The following is a 17,411-nucleotide window of genomic DNA, read 5'->3' as shown; positions in this document are numbered from 1 at the left end:
ATATTTTCCTCATCCATCTTCATAACATTCTGCATGGGTGAGCGCAGCTCCCGTACTCGCCCAAAGAATTAGCAAACACCTGCCCGCGATCGTCGCTGATCTTTTTGGGCCGAAGACGTCTTGGGATCCAAGATAAAAGCTAGCGTTGATGTTCTGCTTGGTTATCGTTAGAAATTAGAATACTTATTACATCAATCACTGAGCTACTGAATCGCTCACCAAAACTAATATCACCTTCCTAACTATCTCCACGTTCGCCTGACATTCACAGTGACACACCCCAACGTCGTTCCACGACTAAGTAAAATGGGACCACGCTTCCAACACATCCAAACAAGGTGACATCAAAATTTTATCGTGTTTCTAGAAAAAGAGCCATGGGTTTGGGAGCCCAGATGCGTTCTGAGTCTTAATCGGAAGTGCACATTTCATGGTCAATTGTATGCCCAACGCCCGTGAAGGGCACTCACTATTCATAGGTAAGGGCTCGGGCCAAACCATTCCTGATCGAACTACAAACGAATACCCTGAACGTTCGCTAAATAGACAGCGCAATGAAAAAGGCAGCACTCCATACGATGGCTATGAGCAGTGAGACACTAAACAAGTGTAAAGTCAAAATGGAATGAGGTTATTCCTACCAGAGAAGCCGTCAGCTACATTTTGTTCGGGTTTTCAAGCTACACTGTCTAAACCTAAGCTGATGATGCACATTATGGCACTGTGTCACCCAAAAAGCGTACAAGCTCGCTTAAAGATGCAAGCAACGCCATCGCTTTTCAGCCGGCAGCCGAAATTCGATGAGCCCAGGTACTTGGCGTCACAGCCGCTGGCGTTGGTCCAACCCCAACGTCTAGCATTTTAGAATGTCCAACAGCATTCGCGCAGCCCGAGGCAAAAACCTGAGGACGCCACGCACACACACTGGCCTCTGCTGACATGAGCTGACATGAGCACCAGATGACACCAACAACCCCGTGTTGGTAAAAGCCACATCTGTGCCGCACTCCTGAGATTCCACGAAGCCGCCTCAGCCGTCCATCCAAGTCGCGTCTGTCACAGCTGTAAGCAAGGAGCGACACATATTAGCGAAAAAACGCAGGAAACGGGAAAAGCAAATGATGTCTGTAATAGTCAGACACTGTAGACGATGCAGAAATGATTGAGGAAGGGCTGCGATTATGCCATATTTGCAAAGCTTTCGGGTGAAACAATATACAAGACGAGTTATAAATCAAGAAGTGAGTTACTTCGCTACTATGCTAACTGTAAGCCACTTTTATTATTGGAAACGGACTTTTTTCGTTTTCTTTTGTCATTCATCCCAGCCAGTCTAAGCTGGGCTCCAAAGCCCGACACGCACTCGGCGGTAGCCGAATGTGGCTCACGGAGCCAATGTGGATGTCGCTGCCCTGCCCCACCCTACTCACCTCCTCCTCAGTGAGGTCCAGCGCGTTCCAGCGCAGACGCTCCGCGCCAGACGAGCGCAGCTTCTTACGGGGCGACTGAGTGCTCTCTTCGGCCACCGGCACCCTCTCCAGGTCCACATAGCAGTGCCGCAGCTCCCCCACTTCCTCCGTCCTATCCCGTTTGGTTGCCGCGGCGGGAGTAGACCTCCGACCTCGGCGAGCCGTACCTCCGCGGCCGGCCCCACCGCGCACCGGCGAACCAGTGACGGACGCGTCGGGTACCAGTCGCGTCCCTTCGGTCCGTGCCATGTTGGGGGTTTCCTGGGCACGATCGATCGTCACAGGCGTCGGTGTGGTTTCGGCTCTGCTGATTGACCTTTCACAGGGGTCCGGGTCCGGCTCAGGGTCCCCGCCGCCTTGGAGTCGCTCCTCGTCGCTGTCAGGTCGGGAGGCTCCGGTGACCGGTCGGGAGGCAGCGGCAACCGCGGCGTCCCCTCCCTCAATACCGGAGCCGGGCGGCAGGCCGCCAGCCAGCAGCTCGGCACCGGCGCGCTTTAGGAACTGTAGAGCGGAGGTCTTCTCGTAGACCATCCGCCTCACGAGAGGGTCCACTTTGCGCATCCGCGGCCAGCAGAGCAGACCCTCCTGGCCGACCTCCAGCTCACTGTCTGTGTCACGCAGCACCTGGGAAGAGTAAACCAGCCCACCATACAGTTGGTATATGGCAACAGGAAACAGGATGGAAACACCCTGCACTAGACCATACGTCTATGGTGACAGGGAACTACACAATCAGACCGGGTCCACACGTCAAGGGTTGGCTAACGAGAACAAGCTTCACTGATAAACCTACAGGACTTACGCATTGAATAAAGAATGCAACTGCAAAACTTTTTCATTCTTCTAGAATCTGGTGTTCGCAGACTGGTGTTTGATTCATCTGTGATTGAATCGATTGGATTGAATCAAACAAAATTTGTTGAATCAAAAAGGTTTGATTCACCGTCAGGATTGTTTGATTCACAAGCCATGATTGAATCAAACGCATTGGGAATCAGGGTTGATTGAATAAAAAATAATGATTCATGAACTTAAAAAAAAAAAAATTGAAGTGAACGAACATAGTTCATTATCAACAAATATTAACATTACTGCCATTACATGACAACAAAAAGAACACAACAAATACAATACTATCCCTGATATTTTGTATATTTTATTTTTTAATTGAATCAAAAAAGAATCATTAAAAAAATGGCTGAATCAAACGTGAATCATTCCTTTTGTTTATTGATTCTCTGAATCAAAAGGAATCGATTCACCAATTTTTTAAAGGAATTAAACGGTGATTGAATCAAACAAAAATCAAATGAATCAATGATTGAATCGATCCAAAAAAGGTGAATCAAAAACCAGTCTGGGTGTTCAATGGTTTTACAAGCTTCGTTCTCACCAGTTGCAGGCTGGAAAGATCCCAGCCGTCACCTAGCACGTCAGACCCTCCTTCAACTCGAAACCACCAACAAAACCAATTACATTACCTGATTCACGGCCGCGACCAGCGCCACGAAGTCGCGCTGTGCCCGCGGAGTATCCGCCGACGCGTCGTCGCGACACGCCTGGTAGCGGCTCTTGAGGTCGCGCATCAGCTGGAACGTGTCCAGCTCGTCCATACAGGGCCGCCGGTGGACGGACATCTTGGCCGGCCCGAACTTCCAGAGCCACTCCTCTGTGACGTAGGTGCCGAGCCGGCGCAGCGCCTGGCGGCTGGGCGAGTCCACCTGGAGAAGTAGAGCAGCAGAACGGTTATGGATTGGTTATGTGTGTGACTGGCTGGGCTACTAAGCTAATACGACGTAAACTATGCCTGTAAAGTACGTGATGAGCACATATGACAATTTTGACAAAAGTGAGTAGGAGCCATTATCCACAAAGCATTATAGTGGACTGCGTTATCATATCCAACCCTGATTTAAGAATGAAAAAAATCACGATGATTCGCCATTACGCCCTGACACTTAAAGTAGCGAGGATCCATTTTTAGTACGAGTAAGTTACTCATGCATCCTGTACCCAGTCTGTCTTGCCAATCGAAATGGCATTTTATTAAATTACGAGTTACGAAAAACCACACAACTGTCCCCTTCACTGTAACATGTTGTAGCACCGACCTGTTCGGGTATCTCGCGGGCGAGTTTCTCCAGGGCGTCCCCCATCTTCTGTGGCGGCATGAGCGGCAGGGCGAGCAGCATGATCAGCCAGTTCCGTACCGGGACCGAGCTGACGAACGGGGCCGACAGGTTCTCGCGGACCACCTGACGAAAGCGTACCAGTCGTCAGCTAATCCCATATAAGGTAACCACAGCTGGTCAGTGGTCAGATAAGCTCAAGTCCGCGGATCACATACGATGGCACAAAGCCTGTGCGTTGAAGAGAACGCCTTCGGAGTTCGGCCTGTTAGCGCAGTTATAGGTGATTGATCTCCAATGACCACATCGGAAAGGCAAGCCTAAACGTCCCCCCCCCCCCCACACACACACACACTCGCACAAACACTCACCTTAGCCACCACATCGCGGCAGTAGGTAGATATCGAGCACGATATCTGCGCGTCGGGCCAGCCGGCGGCGGCTGCCGACAGCAGGGTCGGTTCCGACGAGCACACGACATTATCGGGCAGCCTTCCACCGAGCCGGCGCTTCAGCGCAGCGAACACCTCCAGTAGGACGGCCTGGGAGGACTCCCGCAGTAACACGAGGAAAGCGGGTCGCAGCTGACGCCGCAGGCACACCGACACCAGAAGCAGGTGTGAGAACACACCCGCTACCGGTGTGGACAGCTGTCGGTGGGCGAGAGCAGTCGGTTGGAAACACGGTAAGAGTGATCACGTTATATGGGTCACACGGCAGGGCTCTACCTGAGGGAGTCTGAAGATAGCTGAGAATCAGGAGAGTTGGAAAGATACATTTGAAGAAAAGTGAATCGAGGAGCTGCTAAACAGCTCCTCAGCTCCTTTTTATAGCACTATAAAAAATCCACTCCGCCCAAATAATAGACACTATGTGTATTGTGTACATAAGGTACACTGTCAAGAGGGCAGAGGCAGCCGTAATCATTATCGCAGCACTCCGAACCACTTGCCGCTAGCCGTGATTGAGTTTCCTACCTTGGTCGACCCGTCCAGCTGAATGTCGTACCCGTTAAGGCTTTTCTTGGCAGCCATGGTCGCAGCGGGCGCAATGAACGCCATAACCAGCTGAAAGAAAAGACGAACGGCATAAATAAAAAGCTAACATCCGACACTTGTTGGCAAACAGCACTGTCGGTAGCGGACAAAATCGTTGGATCAGAAGTGATCAAAACTTATTTCCCATAAGCACCATTATAAGTACAATCGCAAACATCGATAAAAAATCCGCTTTCAGGAGACGTCATGTAATTATCTACACAGTCCCAGAACTCACATCTCGTCCTTCGCTATCCTTGAGAACGAACGAGAGATTCCGTTTGAGTTGCTGCGACATCCCCTGAAGGGACTCCTGCAGATTGAAGGCGCTGGGGGCAGGTTGAGGAGTAGCAGTGGCCGGCGGTGCAGTCTGCCCGTTCAGGGTGGTATTCTGCCCAGGTGTTACTACTGCGGGCTGGGGCCGAGACGGCGTCGCCGCTGTACGGTGGGGAGCCTCCTCTGCAGGATCCTGTCGGAAGAAAACGAGATGAGACACGAGTGTTTTGAGGGAGAGGAAGACAGCCCACAGGCTCAGCAGGGTGGCAATACGAGCATTACCGAGCACAAGCGCTGATAATCTGATCAGGGAGTGATTTATAGCAGAGGGTGACGCTTGAATTTTCCGCATGGCAGATTAAATAATACAATATTCATGTCTATACTCGTTTGTTATACGTAAATTCCATCTTGACGTTTATCAGTCCGATTATTAAATAATCGAGTCAGACTCATCGCGTCAAAAGTTATGCCCCAAGTTCATCCAAAAATGAATTATGTGGTAGTAAATACAACAGCTACCGTCCACCTCAGCCGTCTGCCGAACACAAGTTGCCTCGCGTCTCACCTCTGGTGGGCTGGGTGAGGACGGGCCGGGGGAGTCATCAGCGCCCGCCGGTGAGTCGTCCCGGTCTGACTGTTCTGCTGCCTCCGCTACTCCCTCCCCGTTCGTCCATCCGGCCGCCCCCTGCCACTGGGGCGGTTGATGAGGTGCCCCCGACTGCGGCGCCGGCTGCTGCGACGAGTGAGGCTGCTCCGCGACCACGTCATCCGCCGCCGAACCTTCAGTTACCGACTGCGAATAGAGACCGGCCACTGAGATCAAATAAGACTACTCAGTCACTTGACGAGCAGGCAAACGTCGACCAAAAATAGTCTCACAAGAAAAGTGCAACACTTGGAACACTCATTCGCACAGCAAAACAATAATTCACAAATTACAACAGCAGTGACAACTGACATATTGATCCCCTGAAAGCGCAAACTGCAACTGAAGCAGCGATACATTTACATGCAGTAGGCCGCTGGACCAGACACTGGCGAGAGTTGGGGGAAAGCTGTCACACATCCCGCGGACGCCCGTCACAGATAAAGGGGAACATCGCGGCACCCCCGCCTCAACCTCCTGACTAGAGATGGGATAATGTGTGTCGTCGTCCGGCACTCACCTGACATAGCCGCGAGAAGACCTCGCCTGCCGTCGTCGTACTCGCGGTATTGGTCGCGGCATTGGTCTCTGGTTTGGCGCCGCCAGCACTGGCAGACTTCGAAGACGCGCGCTGCTTTACCCGCGCCAAGACCTCGGCAGCAGCTCCGTTATTCCTCCGATTCTGAGAGATAGGCAACAGAAGACAGTCAACAAACCCTATATTAGGAGGGTAGCGAGCGAGCCCGATTATGTCTGATTGCATTTACTGCCTTATAACGAAAAAAGGAAATGAGGGAAGAAAACGGCAATATCATGGACTTAATTTTGTCATTTATGTAAAGTGCGCAAAAAGATAAGATATGACTATGAGCACTGAGCAGGTTATCCCCGATAAGCAAGGGTTTACATACAGGCATGTGTTATCTCATCCATGATACAGGCAAGCATTGTAAGTCCATCATCCATAAATACATCCTATTTTCATGCACTTTTGCAGCTCTATCAGCTCTATCTTATCACCATTCACCCCACAGCCGCGTCGAATAAGAACTTTTGAAAGTCACCATCCTAATAATGATTATGGATATCACGGGGCGTTACCATCGAACGATATTCTTATGTCATATGAACAACCGCGACAGATGGAGGAGACTATCAAGAGCCGATCGCGAGCATAACAGGAAAGCTATGTAAAAACCAAACTTGTTCAATATAATTCACATACCTCGGGCCTCGAGGATGAGCCTCGCGCTGCGACACCTGTCTCGTTTTTTATCCCTGGCATGGTCCCCTCTCGGTCTTTCCTCATTTTATCTTTCTGTAATGGAAAATATGGTCAGCACAGCTGCAGCGACAATCAATATCTGTTTACCAGCTGTTTGGCCAAGGATCGAGAGCGTTGAGGATAATGGGAGCTCTGAAGGAAGCTCTCATGTACTCATTATATTATAGCCCTAGTTCCAGCCATTACATTTAGCTTTGGTAGTAGATACTGAAGCTGGCACCGCAGTTGTAACCAAGCAAGGCGTAAGTTAAAGGATTTATACAAGATGAATTCAGGGTTTCAAAACAGCACTAACCAGTCACTCACAGAACCAGACTCGGGTCTTCTATTGAAGCCAGCTGACCACACCTTGCCTCTCCGTCCCTAACCACCTGCCTATATTCTCAGTCAGTCATCTCCACAGTCCCCACCTACCCAATGTCCCCCCCCCACACACACACCTATCACTGACTACCCCTCCCACACACACACCTAGCCTATCACTGACTACCCCCCCCCCCCACACACACACACCCCTAGACCATCACTGACCCCCTTCCCCTCTACTTGTCATCGGCGGTACTGAAGACGACACGGACCTATCCTCCCCAGTCCGCATCCACAACTCACCCTCAACGTTTGGTAGAGCGACTTGAACGGCAGCAGGTGCGCGTGCGGTGAGCTGCCGACGACGTCGTCAAAGACCTCACGCACCGTACGCTGGTGCTCGTCGGCTCGCAGTGCCATTCGCACTTGGTTTATCAGACGCCGCTTCTGCGAATAGACGAAGGTGTTGTAGTGTTGGGGCGATCAGAAGCCTGCGCCTTAACACATACAGCATGAACAATGGTGGGTTACCAACAAGCAGTGCATGGTGAACTTAGCTCAGATGCATACGTGTATACCAAGTTCTTTTCTTCCCAAAGACAGCACAAATGCAGTTGATAGAATAACTATAGTTTTAACTCCAATCTAGCAAAACAATGGTTGATAAGAAAAGAAAACAATGAAAAACTATAAACCTTGCCATCAAAAGTACCCAATTAAAAACAACCCGCAAATCGTGCGGTTACGTCTTGCTACATGATTGTTACGCCGCTCTGGCAGGTGTAGGTAACTATGGTGGCGCGTGGTTCGACTGTCGCCAAGCGTGGCTGAACTGCCGTGGTGTATGTATGTATGTATGTATGTATGTATGTATGTATGTAGGTATGCATGTATGTATGTATGTATGTATGTATGTATGTATGTATGTATGTATGTATGTATGTATGTATGTATGTATGTATGTATGTATGTATGTATGTATGCGCCATGTATGTATGTATTTACGACCGTGGGCGATCCATACATGGCGTGGCGAATACTACCCCGTGGTTGGTGGTTCGACTGCCGTGGCACGGCTTGTTCGACTGCCGTGACGCGGCGTGATCCACCGTGGTGACGCGCCGTTCTGGCGGGTACGACTCACTCACCTCTAGGTCCGGATGGTGCGGACCGTGATTGTGGTCCCTGGTCTGCTGCATCAGTCCAGTTGCGGTAATACGCGACCAGCCCTGGCAGTACAGACCTTTAAACTTGGATAAGACGCAACTGAAACAGGGCAGCAAAGCCATAAACTGAGTACTCTATCTCAAACATTTATCTTAAATCGATCAATGAATCATCTCCTAACGGACGTTTGCGAAGACATATCAAAGCACGGGAAGATAATATCAAACCATAGACAGTTTCTATATCAGCTGTAGTCTATGATCAAAATAATGGACATTGGACATTACATCACCCGATTAACCCTGATGATGATCAGGGTTAATCGTTAATGATGATGATGATAAGGTTAATAAGATAATGATGATGACCCGATGCTGCATCGGGTCATCATATGACCCGATGCAGCATAAGTGATGATGCTGCATCATCACTTATGGCGATGCTGCAATAAGTGCAGCATCGCCGCACTGCCACATGCCGAATATGAAATGACTCTGCGAGAAGCACCGTTCCTACATCGCTCTGACGTAACTGGACCCGGAAGGGAACGTCTATCGGCAAACGGACCACCAATGCCACTTACATGAGCGAATTGTGACGCTTGAACATGTATATGTGTCCGTCAGAGGCCTCGTAAAGGGTTGACGTGTAGCGCCTTCCTCGAATTATTCTGTAGTTCAGCGCACGTTTCTCCTTATCTGGAAAGGGATGATAGTTAGAGAGAATGTTTAGGTGATGTGAACCACAACGTGGGGCAAGTACTTCGTTGTCGCTCATGGAATCTGAAGCAAACACGATATGTGAAAATGTGTGGTAATATGACGATGATACAGTATGATTGGACAGGTAGTGAAACTTATCCAAAATTAAAGCTACCATTTCGTGTTTATGGCGATCATCATTTTAATATAAAACCACGATAATACCTATACAGAGCAAAGCACTAACCATTGCGTATGTGCAAAATAAAACCCGATCAAACTGCACCCACTGAACAAGCCATACACACAACGAAATGAACACCAAGTTACGGAGGCGTGTGTCTAAAGTAGGTAATGAGCTTATCATCAACTTGCGTTCCAGTCCATGTGCCCATAAACATCGCAAACTAAGCAGAATTCTGAGCTCACCTTGCGCTGCCTCCAACGTTAGATTCAGTTTCTTCATCTCGGCCCGCTCGAGCTGTTTGACCTCACGCAGTTCGCGCATCAGTCGATCCACCTCATTGCGCATGTCACGCACCTTCGCCTCGCGCCGGCGGATCTCTTCCTCAAGATCCCGCCGGGCCAGAGCGATGGCCCTCAGAGCAGCCGAGCTCTCTGCGGACAGGACCGACGTGAAGTCAGTGTTGCGTTACAAACATACGGTTTGTTTGCCATGATGGTCATGGTGGGCAGATTCAGAGCAGTTAGATAGTTCAGTCGCGGCTCCTGATTCGTATGTGCATTAAACATCACTGAAGGTATTAACAATAACTCCGTTGAACAAATGTGCATTTGTACTTCTACCAATGGTATCACCTGCTCTTCTAAGGTCGTTTTCCCAATCCCACCTATGAAAACTCCCTTCTCATCATTCGCCTACCTTTGCGTAACTCACTCCCCACTCCCCAGAGGGCTGTTCACGGGCCCTGTGTGCGGTCGGACCGCACACAGCCTCCAAGCTCCGCCCACTGCGTCCCTACGTCAGCCTTCCGTCACCGCACACAGCGATCGCTGTGGCCGGTCGGGACTGGCCACAGCGGACCGTCCACCGCACGCAGCCGTGACGTCAGAGCCGCCTACCCATCCCCTACCCCCACGCCTGCTGGACGCACCGCACACACCGCACGCAGCAGTGTGCGGTGCCCGTGAACACTCCTCAGGCTACCTACCTTGATGGACCCGGGAAAGATGCTCGTTGACAACTTCGTCCGGCTTGACCGGCGCAGTGTAGTCGGAACACTCGAAATCGGCTCCGTCAGACTCCGCCGCGTCTATCGACTCCGGCTCCGGCTCCGGCTCTGAGTCCGGGTCCGGCTCTTCTAGGTCCAGAGTGGAGTCCTGGCGAGGCGTGTTGAGATCGACAGTGGTATCTGAAAAGAGGAGGTAAGATGAAAGCTACCGACTGTTCAGCGTTATTTTCATTCAGGCAATGGTAGGAGTTACCACCGTTCGGCCTGATTTTACGCCCAAGGCTGATTTTCAGTAACTGAAACATTTGGTACATCTACCGTTCACGTCATATTACGGTGACACGCCAAGAATAGAGATTCATATTCAAAAGTCGAGGAGATGGCCGCAATACGCATGCTTCATGGGCAGCGCAGTCAATTTGTGGAAAGGCAGAGTGAAGTAACAAAAGGCGAAGGTGAAAAAATGGGTGATTAAGTGAAATAACAAGGAGAAATACCAGGAAACTATGTACATATATAAGCAATTACCAAATATCTCCACTTCGGTTGACGCAGCAGGAGGCCCATCCGAGTCCGCTTCATCCCGATTGTCTAGACGTAGGGAGTCGAGGTCGGTCGCGAAGTACACCAGCGACTGACCTTGACCGGCCTCGGTAGGTGCAGGTCCTAAAACGGCATCAGGGCGCGTGAATGGCATGTCATGCGCAGTGCACAATTCATTTTTAGATAGGTATGAGTGACAGAGAATGGTAGTTCGACTTCACATCAAAGTCAAAAGATGACCATTAAAATGTTCATCTGATAAGTAATAAAACATAACTCTTTGATAAGCACACATAAACATACTCATACACTATTTTCACAAGCAAACTGCAGCTGCCACAAGCTGTCAGAGTACCCACCAGAGGTGCCATGCCGGCCAGCAGCGGATGCCACGCTCGGTGTAGGCACTGCCTGTCTAATCGGGGCCAGCTCGACCACCTGGCTCGTCTCGCCCTGATCATCGGTCACTGTGCCCAGTTGACCAACGTATACGGTCTGCGACTGACCCCCCTGTAGCGAGCTAAATATATCCGACGTGGCCGGCAGAACGTAGACATTGTTCTCGTCATTGCTGCTCACAACGCCTTGTTGCACCTTTCTGGCAGAACTCATGGTTGGGCGTGCATCGGTCTCCTGGGGATGGAGAGATACGAGATAGGTCAGTGTAACACACATGAATGGGCTTCTCATGTAAATATTTCATTTGGTTTGAATGTTTTATGAATGTTTCAAAGCTCTTTCAAAAAGCTCAGTGGAAGAGTGCCTGGCTCGATCTGAACTCGCCGGTGATGGGAGCAAGAGTTCGGCCACTTAGGCGCATGCTATTTACTATCAGAAATCGAAATGTCTATACACTCTGATCAAAATCGTCCGTAACTCTCCGCGTCCACCGGCCAATCTCCGTACGCACACCTTCATGTACATACGCAATGTTCATCCGCATTGCTTCATCCACACAAACCCTTGGGCCTCCATCAAAAATATTCTTTGAATCAGGGCTGCGGAGTCGATGGATTTTCGGCGACTCCGACTCCGACTCCGGCTTTCAAAAGCCAGCTCCGACTCCGACTCCGACTCCGGGCAGAATTGTCGACTCCGACCGACTCCAACTCCCGACTCCGACTCCGCAGACCTAGCAGGGCTGCGGAGTCGACAGATTTTCGGTGACTCCGACTCCGACTCCGGCTCGGGTTTCTAAAATCGACTCCGACTCCGACTCCGACTCCGGTCACAACTGTCGACTCCGACCGACTCCGACTCCGACTCCGACTCCGCAGCCCTGCTTTGAATACTTGGCTACCTACCTACATGAGCCATGGCAAGATGGTGGTCCTCAAGCCCTGCCATTGACCATGCACAAGTCCTCCTGCTACTAAGTGACAACGCTAAAGCCTCACATGAGCCGAGCGCATCTCGTTTACCAATGCTGCACAACGCAACAACCTCAGACTCTTTGGAGGCAACGTAACGTATTAGTTGCGTCGAACATACCAGATAAATCGTTTAACTGCTTGAGGCGGTGGAGCGGTGGTCTACAAGCCCTCCCATCGGCCATGCCCAACACCCATTTTTTATCATCCTACCGACCGCCGGCGCCACGCAGAGCCGATCGTGACAACTGGATCGTGACAACTGACACCTGACGACAGAGACGTCACCAGCCCAGGCGGTGCGTTTCGTGTTGTGACAGTGCGAACCTGCTACCAACCTGCTACCAGGGGACAGCGTGTAGTGTGGAAACGTGGGTCGGGCTGTGTCATCCCTCTCCTGTTCCATGCCACCCAAGCCTTGGGGGAGGGGGGGGGGGGGATGCACGTATTTGTGATTAGGGTTAGTCTCTCGTTGGGGAGCCGGTTTCCGTAATTAGCCTGCATGCAGTGGTTTCGACTAACCTCTGCCTTGTCACAGCAGGGAACAACCACGTGATCAATGGAACCACCAGCGTTGGCATAGTCTGTTCTGACCACCGCACACTCGTTTAGGCTTAAGCTCACGCTGAATGAATGTCGAAACTCCAACAATGTTTTTTCAACTTATCTCATCTACCTCACCTCATGTCTGTCACCAAGCTGAATCCCCACCGCACCAAATCTGCACCAGCCGAAGAAGCCCGCATCGATGAGATCTTGTTGAAATTGTCAAGACTTTGTTGCCAATAAAATTGCCGTACTTTGCAGATTACTGAGTATGAGATACTGAAAGCACTGTCAATTGTCCTTTGGTTCAAAATTAGGTTCAGGAAAGACCAGACGGCATCAACAATAAGCACTGCCTAACACCATTGTTCCTGACAAAATCTTGCTCTTAGCCATCATTGCATGGCGATTGCAGCGGATTCCATAACGTATTTTTCGTCTAGCAGATTTTCGTCGGACAATTTTTCGTCCGCAGATTTCCGAAATTTCGACTGACATTGTTTCATCTCGCATTTTTCGTCTGTACATTTTTTCGTCTGTATATTTTTTCGTTTGTGCATTTTTTGTCTGGACATTTTTTTCGTCAACGATTTTTTTTGAAACACTTCCCTGGATATTCTTTGTCTAAAAAGGAAAGAAGAAACAAAAAATAGTAAAAGGGAAACATTGGGTGGGATGGCAAATACACAAAGAGCAGAATGGTTAGAACATAACCAAACCTTACCTTACCTTGGCTTCAGGCCTACAGCCAGATACACAACCACTTAGCCCGCGCCCTGCTGGGGGGGGGGGGTGTTTGAACAACCGCGCCGCCGTTTTTGGTACACCTTATCATACATCAATTCTACACATGTTGTGAAAATTTCAGACCAAGGTCATGAAAGGTCAGGTTACCAAGTCACTTGAAGTGACCTCACCTCATAAAAAGTTTCAATGTCTGCCATGCTACACTGAGTGACCGATCGCTTTGAAACTTTCAGCGATTGATAAGGGTAATAGTATCTACAAAATGTGTATCTCGGAATTTTGATATCGGTGACCTAAGGTCAGGTCAATTTTGCGACCTCCCCATTATAAGTCAATGGGAGAAAATTGAAATGCGCCTCTTTTAGACGAAAGACATTATAAACACTTCAAACACTGAATTACAAGTGGTTTAGACACACTGAACATGAAAATGGTGTCCGTGACCCCTATTTATGCCCCTGAGGTCATCTCAGGTCATGAATGGTGTCTAACAGTTTTTCACAAAAACTTTTGATAGAGGCATGCTAGAGCGGTGACAACGCCTTAGATGTGTTCAGCTCGACGATACGGATCGACTGATATGCAACATGACCCTTTCCGGTCAGGTCATGACCTTGACCTGAGGTCAAATTTTCAAGTTGACCTTTCAAGGTCAAGTTACAGTTCATTTGATGCGTCTTGACGAGAGGAACACGATGCCAGTAAAAGTAAGCTCGTACAGGGCTTGGGTCAAAAGTTATTGCAGAAAAACTGATTCCGAAAAAATCGGTTATTTTTGCTGTTTTTGCCCCCTGCAGGCAAAACCGTTGACGTTAGGTCAAATCTGAGAGAATTACTCAAAAAGGGCGTTAATAGGGCTATCGAATGCGCTTTTCCGCGGCGCTGTAGCTCTATTGGTTCCCGAGTTATGCATTGGCTTCCTGGAAATTGTCGACATTCGACCTGAAAATTGGCGTAATTTTGCCTACAATGACCTCTGGTGACCTGAACTTTGACCTGACCAAAAAAGTGACCTAAGTGATTTCGTCATTATTTTTGGCGCTCTTTCAAACGCCGCCTTCCGCATATCGCTACGTGGCCCAGGAGCCGAGTTAGAAGGGGGCCCTCAGCAGGGCGTGGAAATACAGGACCCCCAGCCGGGCACGGGTTAACCTAAAAATATTTGACTTACCAGTTACCATTGCCAGTAGTCTCTCCTAGTCCTAAAGCATTGCCTTTGGCACTACATTATTTCACCCCGAGTATTATTATGACGTCACTTGCCTCACAATTCAAGTTGAATACCTAGCATTTTTAGTATGTTTCAGTTTTCACTCAACCTTGGAGTTGTAACAGTGGATGCACAGACATAAAATTTATTGGACAAAAAATGTATGGACAAAAATATGTAGGCGAAGAAATGGGAGACAAAAAAATTTGGACAAAAATCTGCACACGAAAACTGTCCGATGAAAAAATGTTGGACAAAATTTTGACCGGACACCTTGGAGTGGGAATCGGGATTGACAAATAGGTACTATTGCAGAGACAAAACTCCCTAAATGTAAAAAGGAAAAATAAATACTAGAAAAGCAAGCATTCCATTGGCATCCACTGGCGGATCCAGGGGGGCAACCGGGCCAAAGTCGGGGCTAGGGGCGGCCAAAACATGGACGCCGGTGAAAACAGGGCGCCGGAGGGCATATTAGTCACGTGACATTTTGAAGTTCTCCCCCTTCACAGGCCTTCCAAATGCTAAACATCATGTGTAAATTTCACGAACCTTGATCAAATCGCCCCAGGCGCCCTGTTTTCACCGTCGTCCCAAAACATGTCCCCCATTTCCAAATCAAATTCCTTTCAAAATCTCCTCAGGACTGCAATTCACAAAAACGACGACATGCATGCAAGCATTGCAAGATAAGTCAATAAATCCTCACTTCCGATCCCATTTGATCCAAGTATATGAAAAGCGGGAAATTTTGTCATTGATAACCTTCGGAGACCCCGACCTTTTGGCCGGCTTTGGCCCCTCCCTTTGAAAACGGCTAGATACGCCACTGGACCGCCAGTGATTCCATCCACGCATAGGAAACGTGTTGGTGTCACGTCCGAACTTACAAAAATCTAAATATACAAGTTGAATTCTAGCACAACTGCCCCTTGAAGCTTTTTTTTCGTTCTTAGTAGTACCGTAGTACCTAGTTGCGCGCGAGAACGTTGCTTGGTGCTTGGTTGCTGTATTGGCTGGGCGTGTGAGTGGCGTGTGATAATAGCTTGTACAAAAAGACGGGAAAAGCGTTCTTAGGGCAAAGCTGTCAGCATCACTTGTGAGTTTCGTCTTCATTGCTCAATAGACCAATTTTGTTCTATAAAAGCTCCTCTAAATTTGACAAAAGCAACTTTTCCATTTAAAAGTTATCGTAAGCAGCTACATTGTTACAAGTACTTAGGTAGTTCTTAGATAAAAAATGATTAAATTGCGAGAAATTTAAGACCCCACATACAAGTAAACCAAATCCCACATCAATTTAATTGGCCGAATCCTGCTTCTGGCGTTTCGAAAAATGAAAAACCAACACGAAAGAACAGATCCTAAAAACTCGAGATGTCGCAGTTGCGTCAGTAATGAATCGATTGAACTAAGCCTGTTGCTGGATCTTGTTTCTCTTTTGACGTCAACAGTTTATAGCTTGCAATTTTTTTCTTTGAAAATTTGTTTTAAAAAGAGTCAAATTTAGGTGAAATTTAGCTAATTCAAAAGAAAATTAAGTCAATCCACTTAGCTTCACATCTAAAATACACCAGCCAGAGCACGATTACTTTTTGAGTTGCCAGTTTTATTTCAATCTAATGACGTCACCAAAATTATTTTAAAATGATTTTTCGAAACTATTTGTGTTTTTGCTCTGCCGGGGAGCCCGGCTCAAGGCTATATAAACCAGGTAGAACGCTCCGGGAAAAAAGTTGGAAACAATAAATTAGTTGCGGCATTCCCTGATGACGCGAATGTGGGTCAGCGGCCGCTAACACTGTATGAGGATGCATGCACGGAACTTTTGCTTATTGGAGATTGCGCTAGGCAGATAAATGTTAATGTTAGGATATGTTTCGAAAGTAAATTGAACGACGCTTCGAACGCCGTCAATGAATTTGCGATACGACGACTATTTGTTTAGTTAAAGCCGGCGAACTTTTACCTTCCGACCGCGCGGGGAGGCGATACGGTGCCACACTGACGGTTTTTACGATAACTCAAAATTCTTTTGAGCTTAAGAGCTGAAATTTGACATGTACAATCTTTTGATCAAGCTGGATCTTCTGGTACAAGTCGCATATTTAAGGTACGTCAGGTTGTTGACCTATGTTATTGCTCGTGAGCCTCTACACAGTCCAAAAGCAACGCAATTTCTGGACACTCAGTGCCAAAAAATCCTTCACAGAAAGATGACACTTGGCAGAAAGAAGAGCTGTCGGTTTCTTACCGTTCGTATGTGTCGTGTTTTCACAAGAGTTTAGTAAGGTCAGGTCCCTCACGTGACCTCCCCTCATAACTCAATAGGTTTACTATCATAGAAGCGTTTATCAATCGCCGGAAATCTTAGCCAATCCCACTGGACACTGGATCTATACCCACATGGGGCCCTCCTGACTGGCCACTCCCTCTGAAATCCACAATAACATTGGACTGCGGCCACGGTTATGTATTAATGCTTTTCACTAACAGAAATACAACAACTTCAACCAGCACAGTGCACGCCGCCACAACAGTCCGACCCACGTCCCTGATATCGACTAGCACCCGGCCGGATGCACATACGCGGAGCCAATCATTCCGAATGTGACCTGCAGCTTACAATTGCTGTGTCGCATGGCGCATGGCACAGGATGATTCCTAGCAGCTGTCGGGTGGAGTGGAGAAACAGCACGTTGCGACACACCGCGCCGGCGACAGAGCTCAGCAGGCCTGGTTGGAGGCTGGAGCCGGAGGTAAGGGCGGACACAGGCACAGAC

General features: G+C 48.7%; 1 protein-coding gene across 1 annotated transcript; it reads right to left on the bottom strand.

Moving 5' to 3' along the window:
- Positions 1–342: 342 nt before the first annotated feature.
- LOC122394666 lies at positions 343–15,448 on the bottom strand. The gene is made up of 18 exons (XM_043391693.1): positions 15,394–15,448; positions 11,115–11,388; positions 10,741–10,878; positions 10,192–10,392; positions 9,449–9,637; positions 8,902–9,016; positions 8,300–8,417; positions 7,455–7,598; positions 6,786–6,878; positions 6,081–6,242; positions 5,480–5,707; positions 4,874–5,104; positions 4,576–4,665; positions 3,970–4,248; positions 3,581–3,724; positions 2,951–3,190; positions 1,431–2,093; positions 343–1,062 (listed from the first exon to the last, which is right to left on the bottom strand). The coding sequence occupies exons 2-18, from the start codon at positions 11,365–11,367 to the stop codon at positions 1,057–1,059; spliced, it is 3,294 nt and encodes a 1,097-aa protein (XP_043247628.1). The 5' UTR covers positions 11,368–11,388; positions 15,394–15,448; the 3' UTR covers positions 343–1,056.
- Positions 15,449–17,411: the final 1,963 nt, after the last annotated feature.

The sequence above is a fragment of the Amphibalanus amphitrite genome, unplaced genomic scaffold, assembly GCF_019059575.1.
Source record: "Amphibalanus amphitrite isolate SeventyFive unplaced genomic scaffold, NRLGWU_Aamphi_draft 000604F_arrow, whole genome shotgun sequence".
In the NCBI taxonomy this organism is placed as follows: domain Eukaryota; kingdom Metazoa; phylum Arthropoda; class Thecostraca; order Balanomorpha; family Balanidae; genus Amphibalanus; species Amphibalanus amphitrite.
Note: the sequence above shows the minus strand (reverse complement) of the source record. Positions and strands in the feature narration are given on the sequence as shown.